The sequence below is a fragment of the Trachurus trachurus genome (genome assembly GCF_905171665.1).
Source record: "Trachurus trachurus genome assembly, chromosome: 14".
Lineage (NCBI taxonomy): Eukaryota > Metazoa > Chordata > Actinopteri > Carangiformes > Carangidae > Trachurus > Trachurus trachurus.
The window spans coordinates 12,599,482-12,615,680 of record NC_139903.1 but is presented as its reverse complement, the minus strand read 5'-3'; the positions used below and the strand labels follow the sequence as shown (position 1 = coordinate 12,615,680).

General features: G+C 39.9%; 1 protein-coding gene across 1 annotated transcript; it reads left to right on the top strand.

Annotated features, from left to right (window-relative positions):
• Positions 1-1,145: 1,145 nt before the first annotated feature.
• LOC310996635 (LIM/homeobox protein Lhx1-like) lies at positions 1,146-4,199 on the top strand (the record flags this gene model as incomplete). Its single annotated transcript, XM_083986067.1, has 5 exons — positions 1,146-1,315; positions 1,825-2,045; positions 2,411-2,685; positions 3,397-3,553; positions 3,820-4,199. 5 exons carry the CDS (start codon positions 1,146-1,148, stop codon positions 4,197-4,199), a joined length of 1,203 nt encoding a protein of 400 aa, XP_083842193.1.
• Between the last annotated feature and the right edge of the window lie 12,000 nt (positions 4,200-16,199).

The window sequence follows — 16,199 nt, the reverse complement described above, 5'->3', positions numbered from 1 at the left end:
GATTATAACCATTAGTGATCCTTGTCCTTTCAGACGAAATGAAGAAAAATGGTGGGCCACAACATTAGTCTGTGTGAAAACCCACTGCTCGGCGCGTTCATCTGTCCTCTCACACATGCTGATAATTTGTCATCTACTACAGATGCAGTCCTCACAGTCCAGCCTGCTCCATATAAGCAACAATGTATTTATTCACACGAGATCATCATTGACCCTCAGTGGGTTATTCTAGAGATAAAGACTGTTTCACTGATACTAAAAAGTTATTATAAATGGAAAAACCAAACGTTATACCCACTCGTTTTTTTGTTTTGTTTTTTTTATCAGTTTAGTGGTGGAAGTTTGTCGTTTTGTGCAAGGAAAAACATTTTTTTCATAATGAATTAAAAGTTTATAGGCTGCACAACAGCCTGCAGCTTTTGAGTCCATCTTGACTTTGCATCATAAAACAAATTCGGATTTTTTATTTTATTTTATCTTATTCTATTTTATTCCATACAACCTATGCAGTAGAGTGAAATTAACAGACCTCTTATAGGTTTTTCCTGGGTCTGACGTCACAGGTTTCTTCCCAGGCAATAGGCTGAGCTCTAAGAGGTGCGCTCATTTCCAACGCTCCTCTCAGACTGAGAGCTCATCGCAGTGTTGAGGGGACACAAATGATGAGGCTGAGCGCGCTGAGAGCGCATCATCGTTATTTGTCCTCTACTTTAGACACCACTCAGGATATATTGCACAACACTGAGTTGATGTCATCGCCGTTTATGGGCAGTCTTGTTGTTCTTTTTTTTCTTTTTCTGTGGGCTACTTCCACATAAAATCGGTCACCTCGGATCATACTGATGGGCCTGCTATGATCTCCAGCGTGTCATTTTGTTCCAGAAAATGCAGCCTGATAGTTTTTCTCCACAGCTGACCTTTCGTTTGGAGCCGTTACACACATGTGGATTGTTGCGCTGTGGAACAGAAGAGCTGCGTGCGCCCTCGCGGATGGTGATGTAATTACTGAGATTAGTTTGGATACAGTGGATTTCCTGGATCGTACCCAAAAAGCAGGTCCACACACACCGACACCACGTTGGAGAGAGACGCAGAGTGTTGATCTCACGCAACTGGACAGGGGAGTAGCCTATAAACTCCAGACAATGCTTGAGTGTGAAGGCTGCGAGAAGCCTATTCTGGATAGGTTCTTGCTCAAAGTTTTGGACAGACCGTGGCACATCAAATGTGTCAAGTGCTGCGACTGCAAGTGCAGTTTGACAGAGAAGTGCTTTTCACGAGAGGGGAGGCTGTACTGTAAGAATGACTTCTTTAGGTAAGCACCACATTTTCTTTTTCATTTTTAAATGAAAAAAAAGAAAAGAAAAAGAAAACTTTCGCCAAATTGTATTTATACTGACATTTATTAAAAATAAATAAATAAATAGAATAAAAATTCTGGACCTCCAAGCAAACATCTTCACTGTCACCTATCAGCTGCCATGTGGCTGTCGTTTTTTCTTTTTATTTGGAAAATGAAAATGTTAACATGCATGATTTGAACCTAATGTACATTCTATTATTTTTTCATGACCTATGCAATTATATTTGACTTAATATGGTTTTAATTGAACGCCGAGTGTAAGATGAAGTGCACAGTTATTAACAGCCCCATGTCGTTGTGGGCCATTAGCCTGAAGCCTAAAGTCAAGTCAGTGCTGACTATAGACGTGTTGACTGTTATTATTAAACCATCAGGAATGGACTCACTAGGCTACATTATGTGATGCATCATCTATCTACAGTGAAACTTTCCCTCTGACTCTTTCTGTCCCTCTCCAACAGGAGGTTTGGGACCAAGTGTGGCGGCTGCGCTGAGGGGATTTTACCCAGCGACCTGGTCCGCAGAGCCAAGAGCAAAGTCTTTCACCTGAACTGTTTCACCTGTGTGATGTGTAACAAGCAGCTGTCCACGGGAGAGGAGCTCTACATCCTGGACGAGTTCAAGTTTGTCTGTAAAGATGACTATCAAAACAACAACGGCAAAGACACCATCCTCCTCTCTGGTGATTACTTACAGGCACCATGCTGTTTTTTGTTATTATTATTTTTATATTTTAGGCTATAAATAATGAGTGTTAATAAACAAAAAGCAAACAATGTTGTTTAAAATGTATTGTATTTCTGCTGGCAAAATATTTATGCTATTTAAATTGTCTAATATGTCTTATTTTGATGCTAGCCTATTTGATTGTTAAGCAATATTATTTCTGAAATATTGTAAATGTATCTCTGTTTTAATGACCTACTGTTAAAAAAAAAGAAAAAGAAAAAGTGTATTTCTATAGAGTTTCGTAGGTGTGATTTAGAATCTCAGATCCTCTAAATGTGTAGTCTACAGTCCTGAGAGTTTTTTTTATTGTCATGACAGTCACCACATGCAGCGAGCCGAGTCTGTCTCCGGACTCCCAGGACCCACAGGACGACGGGAAAGATTCAGAAACGGGACATTTATCAGATAAGGACGGGGGCAACAACGAGAACGACGAGCAGGGAGCCGTCGGGAAGCGGCGCGGGCCTCGGACCACGATAAAAGCCAAACAGCTGGAGACCCTGAAGGCTGCGTTCGCCGCCACACCGAAACCCACCAGGCACATCAGGGAGCAGCTTTCGAGGGAGACCGGCCTCAACATGAGAGTCATCCAGGTAATAAGAACCAGGGGGAAAGGGGATGAAAATGGGAGAAACAAATTGGAATCCAAAGAGTATTTAGGAGCTAGGTTTACCTCATTATCCGGACAACACCTCACTTCTCACAGGTTTCACAATCAGGAGCTGGAATTAAACACAAAACCTCAAACAAGCTCTGATGGACAGCAGTAGCCTAAACAACAGACTCCAGGCCTTATTAGACACCCTAAGGGGATTCATCCTTAATGCGCTGCTATTTTTTTCTTTTTCTTTTCAAATTGGGTTTTTCTTTTTCAGCCTATAATCTTTATTCCCATTGCGCTCATCCAGTCGTTAAAAGCAAGACTCACTTAGCACAGAGGAGCACGAGTATCTTATGAAGAAGCTCAAATGACACACTCTCTTGGACGGATGAATTGTTTTATGCTTTAAAAATTGAGGTTGTGTTACATGCTGAGGCATCAGTTCATATTCCCAATGTTTTGCTTTTTACGCGTTTACTTATTCTAGTATTTTTTTTAAATTCATCAATATTTTTTAATTAATCCACACATTAAAATGATGAACTTGACCTAAATGTCTGTTAGATGTCCAGTAGATGCCATCGAATACAAATCTCACTCAGTGTGTGAACACTCTGCTTTTCGTGGTCGTGTCTCTATGGTGCTCATCCTGTGTCTGTGTCTAATACCGGCCCTGTTGTCTCCACCTGTGTCCTTCCTTCAGGTGTGGTTCCAGAACCGGAGGTCTAAGGAGAGACGCATGAAGCAGCTGAGCGCGCTGAGCGCACGGAGACACGTGTTTTTCCGCAGCCCGAGGAGGATGAGGGCGCTGGGAGAGAGGCTGGAGCCAGGAGAGCTCGGACACTTTTCATATTATGGAGGTGAGCTGCGTTTAAGATTAAGGATCAACGACTGGCAGGGTTGCATGGAATACGTTTTTTTTTTTTTTTTTTTTATGAACAGGCTCTTTATGGAAGCGAATGTGCAGCTGTTTTCGTCTAGTGTTGAGGGCGTTTTTCTCTAATAATTTATCTAGAAATGTGTTACAGTTCAGTTCATATAGGCTACACATATAGTTTGTACCTTTTTGTTTGAATTAAACTCAGATATAGACCTCACACTAATCCAGACATTCCCATGAATACAGATTATCCTGCTGAATACTACGGCTCAGGAGGGAATTACGAGTACTTCCAAGGCCCACCGTCGTCCCAGGCTCAGACTCCAGCAGACTTGGGCTTTGTGCCCTCCTCCGTCCCTGCTGGCACCCCATTAGGAGGCATAGACCACCACCATCCGGGCCACCACTGCCCGGGAGAGGTGCAGTGCTTCTCTGACACAATGTCTCATCATCATCCCGTGGACTCGCCCAGCCCTGAGCCCAGTGGGCCGGGCTCAATGCACAGCATCTCCAGCGAGATGTGTGGCCCCAGCACACCCTACACCACCGTGTCCCTCAGTGACAATGGATACACCAACCAGCTGTCACAGCCCTCCTCGGAAATGAGCGAAGGCACTGTGTGGTAATCCTGCTCAAACTGGACCACAAGGCACACCTGGATTTTGAAGGCAAATCAGTGCTATTTATTTATTTATTTTATTTATTCATTTATTTATTGATCTATTTATTCATTTATTTATTTGCATTTCTGTTAAGCTCTATTTAACTATTTATAAATCTCTATATTTGTATGTCTGTATAATAGTTTATTGACTAGCCAATCAATAGATTGTTTTAAAGAAATCCATGTGAATTTGTCTCATTAATATATTCATAATGCTGGGCCACACTGATCAAGCAATAAACAAATACATTTATAGGCTGGAGGTGTTTTTTTTTGTTTTTTTTTTGTTTACTTGCTTTGTTTTGTTTTTTGTAAGAGAATTTCTGCACCATTCAGTATTTGAAATGAAATTTTAATGTGAAGATGCTTAACAGCATTTTTTAGAATCACACAATTTCAGTGTCTTACACACCCCTCTCCACAAGTTCACATATAATAAAATATTTTTTTTTTATCATTTAATAACAAGTTATGATTGTGATGTTTAATACATTTGACCAAAAACCTCTCTCAGGACTGTGGAAGCATCCTTTTTGGTCTATTTTTTTTTCTCTGCCAAGCATGTCCTTTATTTATTTGATTGTCAACACATGTTTGCCTTCAAAAGGATTATCTTTATAAATCTGAAATTTTATATGTAATAGAAAATGATTTGACTCGAATGAGTCTATATATAAATATATAGCCTATATAATAATGGACAATTGTACAGAACAGTCAGTTGTTTACTTAAAGCTCCAGTATTCAGGGGTTTCAAATTTCAGCTCAAACCTCTTGATTCAGATGGACAAACCATTTAATGCAAACAGACCAAACTTTTGTAGCTGTTTTATCTATGTGGTTCACTGTGGCTCACTGTGCTAGTTTGTATTATGTCCTCATTAAAAAAAGAAAAAGGCAAAAAAATACTAATAAACTGTTGCCAAATGAAAGCACAGCATGGATCCTGCACCTTTAGTTGTGAGAAGCATCTGTTTTTTAAGTGTTCAGTTCTTCTAATTCTCTAAGGATTAAAAAAACAACAACAAACATCCAAGAGACTGAAATATAATTTTTTTTGTACCAAAATGTTTCATGCAGTGCAGCAGCAGGAGCAGCTTTACAAGATTGTTTTTTTAGGTTTATGTTTAGAACTGTTGACTGTAAAATAAAACACATAGTCATCATTGTTATTGTTAATGGTTTTTGGGCGGAATATAGACCCTGTGCATTCAAGTATGAATTCAGTTTCTTTCTTTATATAAACATAGGGCCTATAGCCTAGATATAAAGACAGTGATTTATTAAGACATTAAGGCACTTTTGACGGATCCAAAATGTCACCGCAGGACATAAAGATGCATCTTCAGACCTGCACACTGTTTGACAGTATGGAGTTTCATAAACACCTTAGCTGATCAAAAACAGTGGCAGTAGGCTATACTCAAATGGAAACACTCAGTTACATACTTACATATCTACACGGTGTTTGTGGACAGTTATCACCATATGTATAATAATTTGTTATGATTTTCATATCTGATCCAGATTGTCAAGACTGAAATCTGCTTAATGTTCACCTGCTATGTACTGGCCCGATTGGAAGCAGCTTGTTGTTGAAAAGTATCTTCCTCCTTTTTATTTTAAACATCATATTTCACAATACACCCAGTATTTTTGGATCATAGCATTCAAAGCACTTGCACAGATTTAAGTGTGCGAAAATCCTTTCTTTCCTTTCGGACCCTTATGTTTCCAGCACCTTAGCAGAGACTCTAGGTTGAGCAGTGGTCTTGCTGCAGTTTGTCGCACTTAAAATGGGAAGCCTATCATCTGAAACACACACACACACACACACACACACACACACACACACACACACACACACACACACACACACACACACACACACACACACACACACACACAATGTTTGTGCTGTGACTACACAATAATAATGATAATTATAATGATAACATTATTTAATTCATTAATTCAGTGGCAAACCTGTCTGGGCCTTCAATAGGACCATGGGGCAACCCGTGGCAGTAAACAACCAAGGCAATGCAAACTATAGCCAGAGCCCTGTGTCACATGGAAATTCAGAATATGAAAGGTTTTTCAGTATTAAATTGAGTAATGTGCTTGAACATTGCAATACCCAACAGAAAGTCAAACAGGTAAAAAATAAGTCACAAAATTGAACAAAGGTCAACCTAAAATCAATCACAAAGTTCACATAAAAACCAGTAGGCTACAGTAGGCTATAAAACCAGCAACTTGTGCCCATGATGCAGACAGGCCTCCTCATGACAGACAAGCAAAGGTGTAGAGTTTCTATTCATCTATTTTCAGAAACACCTTCAACCATGTAGGCTACTGCAAAGATCACATTTTGCCCGCGCTGAATTATCGCGAGACTTCCTCATGTGCCACAGACACGGCGTTGACAGATGTAAACAAACCCAAGCAGAGTAAATTCATTCAGCTGTGGCAAGTCATTATAGTTCCCACGTTTCAAACACACACACACAAAAAAACAACTTACGGTCTGTCAGGATGTTATGGAGAAGAGGGCCCATGCTTGTAAGGGAGCGGATGTTGACGTTGTTGGGGTTGTTTGACGGTGACGTTAGCCGACTTGGCTAACAGGCTGTGGTCAACTTTACATCCGGAGTTGTGCAAGCGAAGTTGCAGGAACTCGGCAGCTGTGTATTGGACTTTGGTCGTCTAAGAAAATGGAGGACAGGGCAGTTCAGGCGAGCAGAGTCCACACAAAGCTGATTGATTAATCCACGTTGCCAGCGGTGAAAGACAAGAGGAGGATTCCAGCAGCTACAGCCGCCAGGTGAGGAGCGGAGCACAGCTCACAACAGGTAGGATGAAGTTAGTCCAAACTCTCACACAGGACAAACTGAGCGTTTGTCAGTCTGGCCAGGGCAGATTGTAACATTAGAAAAGTTTGTAGTGAGACAGAGACTGTGGCATCAGGTGTCTGGTCTGGGACTGATGTTTCAGTGCTGCTTTAGTAAAACATGATTGAATCCCGTGCTGGACCCGTACAGTCTGGACCACGGCCTCTTAGCGGAAGTGAAATCCCAGCAGTGGCCACGTTACAGCTTGTTGGCGCGTGTCTGGTCGGTTTTTTTCTCCCCACATCACGTGACGTGGCATCAATTTTCATAAATAAAATCTACAAGGCTTTATATAACAGAAAATAAATACATTAAAACAATAACAACAGCAAAAAAAAAAAAAAAAAACACAAATCCAAGGCACTTTATCTCATTGAGAGCAGGCTGGCCTGTTCAATTAACTTGTTTTTGATCATAATACATCCTTATTTTTGCCTCTGTCTTTTGCTAGCCTGCACCAGTAAAAAAAAAAAAAAAAAAAAAAAAAAATTGGACTATGGTCAACCCTTCTTGATAATTTCAAGTTTTTCCCATGAAAAGTAGGCTAATCTTGAAAACAGAGTTTAAATTAATCCAGCAACCACACAGTCTTCTTCCCTAATTCCTGTTAATTCTCTCCTTTTTGCTTTCAGTCTTTTGTCTTCTTGCTGTCTTACTCACTGTGAAATTGCTCTGCCACAATTTAACAAAACATGTCTAATACACTTGTCATTAGTCCACATTCACTTGAGTTATAGCCTACTGTAATACAGGCCTTCTTTAGCTACTGAAGGCCCTGCCTGCCAGGAGGTGTCACTGATTCACCCAGATACCTTCAAAATTTGTGATTGGTCCATTTCCCCGTTCCGTTTTATCAACCTATTGTTTGCCAAGACAAGTTTATAACACGTACTTAGAAATTATAACTAAATACCAGGGAGCAAAAACTACGGGAAAAAAGGATTAGGAATACAAAAAATATTTTATGTCCTTCACTGTATGGCTTGAAGGCAATAGGGTTCCCCTCTGAGAGCATTTCCAATTTCATAATCTCCATCTTTTGTTATCACTATGTTATTTTTGGATTGACTAACTACACTCACTGCTCAGCTACTTGACACGACCGACAAACAAAATCAGACTTATGGTATTTGAATGATGTTAAACTTCTGCAACAGTGACTATTTTCTGTTGTTACAGACTGAACCGCCCAACTGTAAACATCTTGACATGGATATGACTCGTATGGAGAGGTTTACACAATCTCTCTCTGCTACAGCTGGCTAATCTCGCTGAGACATCTGGCCAGCAATCAAAAAACTCTGCAAATGTTAGTTAGATGTTGCATGTACAGTAAAGTGGTTGATGTCTGCTCTGCACTGTGGGGGCGGAAGAATACTCTACACTACAAAAAGCTAAGACCCAAAAGTTGTTTGCATCCTGTGGCTTAAAATATCATTTCCCTCTTTTCTTCTTTACTTATTGAAATTAATTCACAGTAATATTCTCCAAGAACAAACAACAACACACATTTATTTATTTTCACAAGAGACATTTCAGACAGCTGTTTAAAGCTGTTTAACTTATTAATGCATTACGACATAGTACTGTGTAAGTGTGTGTGTTTATTCATACAAATGTACTATAATTTTTGGGGCGTTTCCCAGATACTTTAGGGAGAACTGCTGCAGGGACATGTGGATCTGCAAAGAATACAGATGTCTGAAATGACAGTCATAGGTTGAGGAATATCTGTTTCCTCAACTTGAGTGAATATTTAAAGATGAGGGGAGCATAAACGGAGGTGTTGGATTCAGATTGGATTTGACATTTTTTTCTGTTTGTCACAAAATCTAAGTTTGGTGAAAGGGAGGCAAGGGAGAAGGAAAGGCTGGACAGACTGGGACCGTCATGGCTGAACAGCTGCGATACGGCTGCGATACTTTTAAATGCCCTTGATGAGCCAGACACATTACAAGTGAAATTACAGGGAAAAGACAAAGACAAATAACAAATGACTTCATCTTTCATTCCTCAGTGTCCAACCTGTTTGTGGCCTAGCTCATTGATTCCTCCTTAATCTTTACAATAAACAAGTCATGTGGTGGTTTCATTTTTTAAACCCCACAACACAATGTCATTTTTATATTCTAGTTGTTGGGCAGATTAATCCACATTTGGTGTGCTGATGAGTATTTATGAGCACAGAGCAGTTTTTCTGCCGCCTTGAAATAATGTTGATAGCAATTAAGAAACAGATGTTTCAGTATAACAATGTGGCTCATTAATGTGTTTGTGATACCTGTACAGGCAAAATGGAGACACAGAGGAGTGTATTACTTGTTCTTATGTTTGATTCATTTTAGGCCTTTTCAATTGTTTTTTTTTTTTTTCTAATTGAAGAGTGACCCCCCCACCCCACTGTGTAAATAAAGTCACTTTGTCATTCAGAAATGTATAGTTCATATAGTTGGGTCAGGTAAAGACTTCTGTGAGGCTAAGGGTGCACATGCTATATTACGAGGTAATTTGCACAACAACAGTTCTGTCTATTTGCAAAGCTACACTGGTGGTATCAACTGGGTGTTAATCTATAATTTAAACATTTTGTTAAACCATAAAACAACAGTTGCTATTTAAGAAATAAAGTTTCCCATAACATTTTACCACACCAGTTGCCTAATACTCATAGGAGGTGCGAGTCTGACTTCTCAGAGAGTAAATGTTAGGAGGCCAAGTTATATTCTCAAAGAGAATAGTAAGGATGTATGTTTAATCAATTATTCTGTCATTATGACTCTGGTCTGTTCAGAATTTAAATTGCTCTGAATTGCTCTTAACAATAACATGACAGTAATTTATTTTGTCTACATTTCAGAGAAAGACCATAGTCACCTTGTTTTTACCATTGCTGCCACAAGCTACCTAATGTCTGCACACTGCTTTTGTGTCTGTGTGGTGAATAGTCAGCATATTTTCACTTATTAAAATTCTTAGCATTCATGTGCACATAATTGTGTTAAAGGTGCAGGGGAAAGAAACAACAAAACAGTCGTAAATGTCTGACATACAGTAGCTTAGTCAATATGATTTAACATGGAGGATGCCAAAGATAAATAAGTGCAGTTACAGTACAGAATATAATTTTAAATAGGGCATTAATATTATTAATACTCAGATGTATTTAATGTTAGTCTTTTAGGCTTAGTTACATCCTGTGTATCAAAGCAGTGAAGACTCTTCTGTTACATGTTCTCTTCTCTGTTGGGAGATAATGTTAATGCTGTTGATCAGCTTAATCCCTGTTTATCTGAACAAAATGCCTTGATTAAGAGCGAGAGATCTGCAAGTCAAACAGGAAGCCAGCAAATCAATTTAAATGTACCTGACAGTGATCACAGCCACTGTTTGATAAACCATGTACATTAAAGGTTATTTGTGCTCAGAGGAATGATTTGCATATAGGTTTTACTATAAAATATTTCAGCTATTTCCAAAAGCAGGAATACTGGGGACCAGTGAAGCAAACTTTTCTGGGATTTGACCCACATTTTCTGCCTAGATTAGTGTCCAGGAAATATACAGTTTGGTTTGTTTTTACGTGTTTTGACAACTTTTGTCAAACAAATGAAGTGGAAAGACAAATCTCAGACAGATGGACGAAGTACTTGCAGCCTGACACTTGAGTTGGCTCATGCCTGCTGCAACTAAACTCTTTTTCACAAAAGAGAGACTTTTCTTAGGTAGAATCACCACACACACACACACACACACACAAAAAAAGATTTTTTTTATTTATAAAATATTATAGCTGGAAAATTCTTGAATTTCTTTCTGATCTCCAAGAAATCAGAATCTAATACATCTAAATCTTGTTTAAACTTACAGTAGATTCAGCATTTGACATTTTGTGTTTGCTTTCTTCTTTTATTCACACACACACAGTCTCTGGCCCAATTCGCTAATTTGAGTCTTTCTTCACTTTCTGCTCGAGGCTTGGTAGTCCACTTTCTGCATGAAAATCATTCACACATACAATTTTATAATCAATGCCCACAGTAATAGGATTCCTCTGGCCATGGGCAATTAATACAGTTTTTCCCTTTTTTTTTTCTCCTTGCGCTGATCTCAAAGCTACGAGACATTGGCTTCTCCTCATTTACATATTTATTGCATTGGACTCAAATCTGGCGAGTGATTGATGTGGAGCCTGCCTCCTGAATTTTTAGCGGCCTATTATTATGAAAGAGAGAGAGAGAGAGAGAAAGAAGGGGGGTGGGGGGGTGTTCTGCATGTCTGTGTACTTTTGATTAAAGTTGAAGAGGACAGAATCATAAGAGTTCCCCACCTACTTTCTGCTCCTGCAGTGCTTAATCTCAGCATGTTACAGATATTGACAAGCCGCTCTCTCACAAAAGCCGGGGCAGATATGGCTGTTAAGATTTTAATCAGCGTTTCATTTGCTCTTAATATTAGTGAGTATGATGAGCCTATGTGTGTATTTTGAGTCGTTCTAGGATCTACATGTAACTTGGTATTAAGATCGTTTGGAATCAAGGCACAGTATCAGTCTGTATTGTGAAACTGTTGTTGACAACCAGCTGACATTTTTCTTGGTGATAACCTGATAAGACATCATGATTTTAAACAGCTTCACTCCCAGTCCACATAATCAACTATTTATGATCTGGCTTATGACAGAACATCAGAGAGTTGACTTTACATAGCAAACAAAAAAGACCTCAAACACAACATGCAAATTAGTGCAGAGATATTTATCTCTATATTCTGACCTTGATTGGTTTTACACAAATTATCCTGTGCAATCTCCAAGCTGAATTCCTTTAAATTGCATACAGTAATTGTAGTCTGAACAAGACAAATAAATATCATGCCAAAGGTTGATGCGTGTTTTTAACATCCCTATCAGTCCTAAATGTTGGACACCAACCGTGTTCGATGAGGCTGTGGTCCATTGTCAAGCACAGCGATTTCTCTGGTTGGTTGCCTTTGTCCTTCAGAACCAGAGGACACTGGTCACAAACCCAGCCGTTCCACGGGCCCTGTGAGAAGCAGTAAACCAACAGTTCCATAGGGAGTTGGCTTTAAACGCTCCACTGCTGCCTGTAATGCATGCATTTTAATGTGCCGCACCTCTCAAAGTGGGCCACTGTTGGACTGATGTTTGCATTCAGCTAAACTCTTTTAGTCAGCAACTCTGTCCAAACCGTAACTCATGATGGATAGACAGTAGAACTGACTGCATGGTCTTCAGTGCGGCCTCGAAGCCATCATTCAGTCACCGTATGCCATGAAACTTTGCAGTATTTTAACACGTTTTAACCTACCGCTAACTTAATATTCATCTCGTTTTAGTATTTTAAGTGAGTTGCTATGTCTTAAAGTAAAAAAAGGAGAGTCGTATCCCTGCTTTCAGTAGAAGAGCTGGTAGACTACGTAGTGTCTACCAGCCTTCATAGGTCAGAAAGTCACTATAAAATGTATAGGGGACAAACAAAACAAATAACATTTTCTTCACCCCCCTTTGCATTGCAGCACAGAAGATAAGTTTGCTAAATTCGCCTATTGCCATAATTCCTCTTGTCATAGGAGTAGGTTGATTTATCATTATTCATTTAATTATCAGTGTTGTTTTGAGATCCAGGAGGCAGAGACGCGAGCACAATGGAGGTGAATGGTACAGATCCCCTGTCCCTCATCAAACTCATCAAATACGCAATCCAACAACTCCAAAATGCTCTTGTGGAGAAGGTGTGACCTGCACATTCACCATGCTATGAAATAATTATGTAAAATTACGACACATGAGGCAAATACTCAGAACTACTTGCACTTTTGAAATCACTCCGCCCAGCAGCCGTGACTGGAATGTAGTTCCGGCTATGCATTTGCCTTGAAAACAACTCTGTCTCTGTCTCCATTGTGTTAGCTGAGCAGCTTGTGTCTCTGTCCTGCAGATCTCAAAAAAACATGCATTGATAATTAAATGTAATGAACCTACTGCTATGACTATATGGATTAGCGGATTTGCCAAAATGTTGAACTATCCCTTTAAGAGCCTGCAAACCAAGGTTGGGCGCTATCATCTTGTTCATATTGCACACAACCACCATGTCTGTAGAGTGCTCACTATGTGATTTTAGCATTTTCTGATTATTAGTAGTAAACACACGTGGTCCTTGCAGTTATTAGGTCATAATAAACCAAGTGAAATTTTGAGCTGATCATGGTGCAAAATAAAAAGTTGGAGGATCATTATAATAGCTCATGAGGGGGACTATGGACATATTTAACAAATTTCACATCAATCATCCAGCATTAGATAAAAAGACGAGACGTGCTGATCTCATGGTGGAGCCGGTGGATGGTGGAGATTCATCCTCTGGGGACTATGAATGTATCAGTCTATCTTGTAGCAGTTGTCACATATTTCAGTCGAGACCAAAGTGGTGGACTGACTTTGCCATCCCTATCATCGTGACTCCACAGTAACAGTTGACGGCGACTTCTCTCTGGCCGCTCCAACCACTCCTCCAACATGCCATGTGGACCTGCTCCTATAATTTCCATACCAGTCAATGACCTATAGTAATAATTGTGATGTATGAGCAGAGATGTGACACCTTGGTTGCTGACCTTTCCCACAATCCCATACTGAGCAACCTTCAGCACCGGGCCCCACCTCTCTCTCTCTCTCTCCCCCCTTCCTCCACCGGCTCTATTTATGGGGCCTCCATCCTCCCTCGTCCCCCTCATTCCTTGCATCTTGTCGTTGGCTTGATGTACGTGGCTCGACACACTCCAGTGGCTCTATGAATGTTAATGTCGGGAAGGGGGTGGGGGGAGATGGGAGGGGAGGGGTGGCAGCATGGTACAGGGAGCAGATTCACCTGGTCTGCAATGCACAGCTACAAGGAGCTTTGTGTACATTATTATTCAAGCTATGTTTTACTTACGTTAATATCTGACACAATTTACAGTCAGGTGCATGAGCAGCAGTATTAGAACAAATAGCAAGCTAGTTATTGTGCACTCAGCTACAGCGTAATATTGATTTGCTGTTGAAGATGAACAACAGACTGCAGACGGCACAATGATGAGCGGCGTTGCGGATCTGTTCGTCCACACAATAGCAGGTTGTTACTTTGTGAAAGATTAAAACACTTTGTTGCAGATGAGCTTGTAACTTTACACATCTGTCTTGTCCTGCAGGTTTCTCTTCCTGTGAATTATCCCCCTCCTCTCTGTTATCCCGGTGTTCATTCAGTCCTCAGCCAGTGTTTACCGAGCTCTGGCAGAATTGAAATGTATGCATTATGTGGCGATAATCACAGGGTGCTGTAATCTTTGACCCTTGTGGCACATTTCAAACGTGGATGGGAGATTAAGCCTCTCATGCAGCTGTCTGACAGGCTGCCTTTGTGCCCCTGGAGAGATTCACTGCCCGACTATAACTCTGCTGGCCGGCCTCCTCGCATTAAAGATACAATACATCATTTATTTTCATTTTTGATCTATTGATGGAAATTGCTTTTCAGAAGTTTGGTTTGCCCTTCATAATTTAGACCCATCAGACAATATAAATCATGAAAGCCTGAAATGCATGGGAAAATCTCACTGTCTAGCCCCACCCTCATAAAACTAAAGGCAAACACACCCACAGTGTTGTTCTTCCCATTAGAGGTTCAGCTTGAAATCTCGATCTAGCCAAGTATGGGCTTTTATTAGGACTGGGGCAGTATTAGATCAAACTCTATATCCCAACATTGCTCTATAGGCACTGAATTGAATGTAAATGGGTGGGTGCTGATGTACCCACGTGAACTAAGTTTCTAGTACACTGGTATTGGAAATGTTGAGTGTGCATTTTATTTTGTTTTTTTTGTGCAACATTTTTCTCTGCTGCATAAAATGTACCACTGTACCAGCATTTATTTGTGATATACAAACTTCTGTGTTCACATCAATCATTTAGTTCATCAGTTTCCGTAATGAGCTGTTTTTGGCAAATTTTGTGACATGTGACTTACAAACAATAAACAAAAATAAACGTAATAAATTAGCAATTAATAATGATACAATTTAATTATTTTATTTGAGAAAATCTAAATTTAAATCAGGTGATATGATCAATGACTGCCTAGAATGTACTTCTGCTTGTGTTTACCAAACTATTGCACTTTCAGAATAGTAAGTAATCAATATGCATCTTAAGTTGAATGAAAATGTGATTATATTTATCGTATTATAAGATAAGTTAACATAATACTCTAATTAAATTTTGACTTAAATTAAACTTGACCTATATATAAGATTTACTACATGTGTCAAATATGCTTGGTGATAAAAAGGTTGAACATATTTGCAAAACAACAAAAAACAATTTCGGTTTAGGTATATACATAGGCTACTTCTTAAATGGTGAGATAGTGTTTTGAATAGTTTATTAGTTTTCTTCATCTGAAGAGTAAAAATATCTTGGAGCCACAATTATGCTCATGTTAAACAACACTAATTCTAATTCTACATGTGAAGTTGCCTTGTGATAACAAACTCAGGATTATGACCCCAAGGTCAATTTCTCTCCCAGACTGACAAGATAAATGTTCTTACATTTCCTGAACTCACCCAACAACACATCTGAAAAGTGCCGTGTGTGTGTGTCGCTGCGCTGCTGTACACTTTGCAATATGTTTGAAACGTGAAGAGGCAAGCAGACGGGCGGAGATGAGATGAGCTCTTCAGAGTGTAGAGCCTGGAGAGGAGGAGGACAGCTGGGGCCTGGCACTCCCTCTGTGTCGCTCTACTCTTTGTCACGGGCAAAAGACTCTTGTTTTCAGGCAGTAATCAGACAGCCCTGGGGCTCTGTAAAGACCCTGTTCGCTTTTCATCTCAACTGTTGCATACACCCCGCTAATTGGAATCCTGCAACTGGGTCACAGGCATTGTCTCTCAAGTGCTGTCAAGTCATTGAGACACATGAATGTGGAATTATGGTCGCCTCAGATGCATGATTGAGCCAACCCTCAGCTCTAGGACTGATGTTGGCCCTTTCTTTTCCCCTCGCC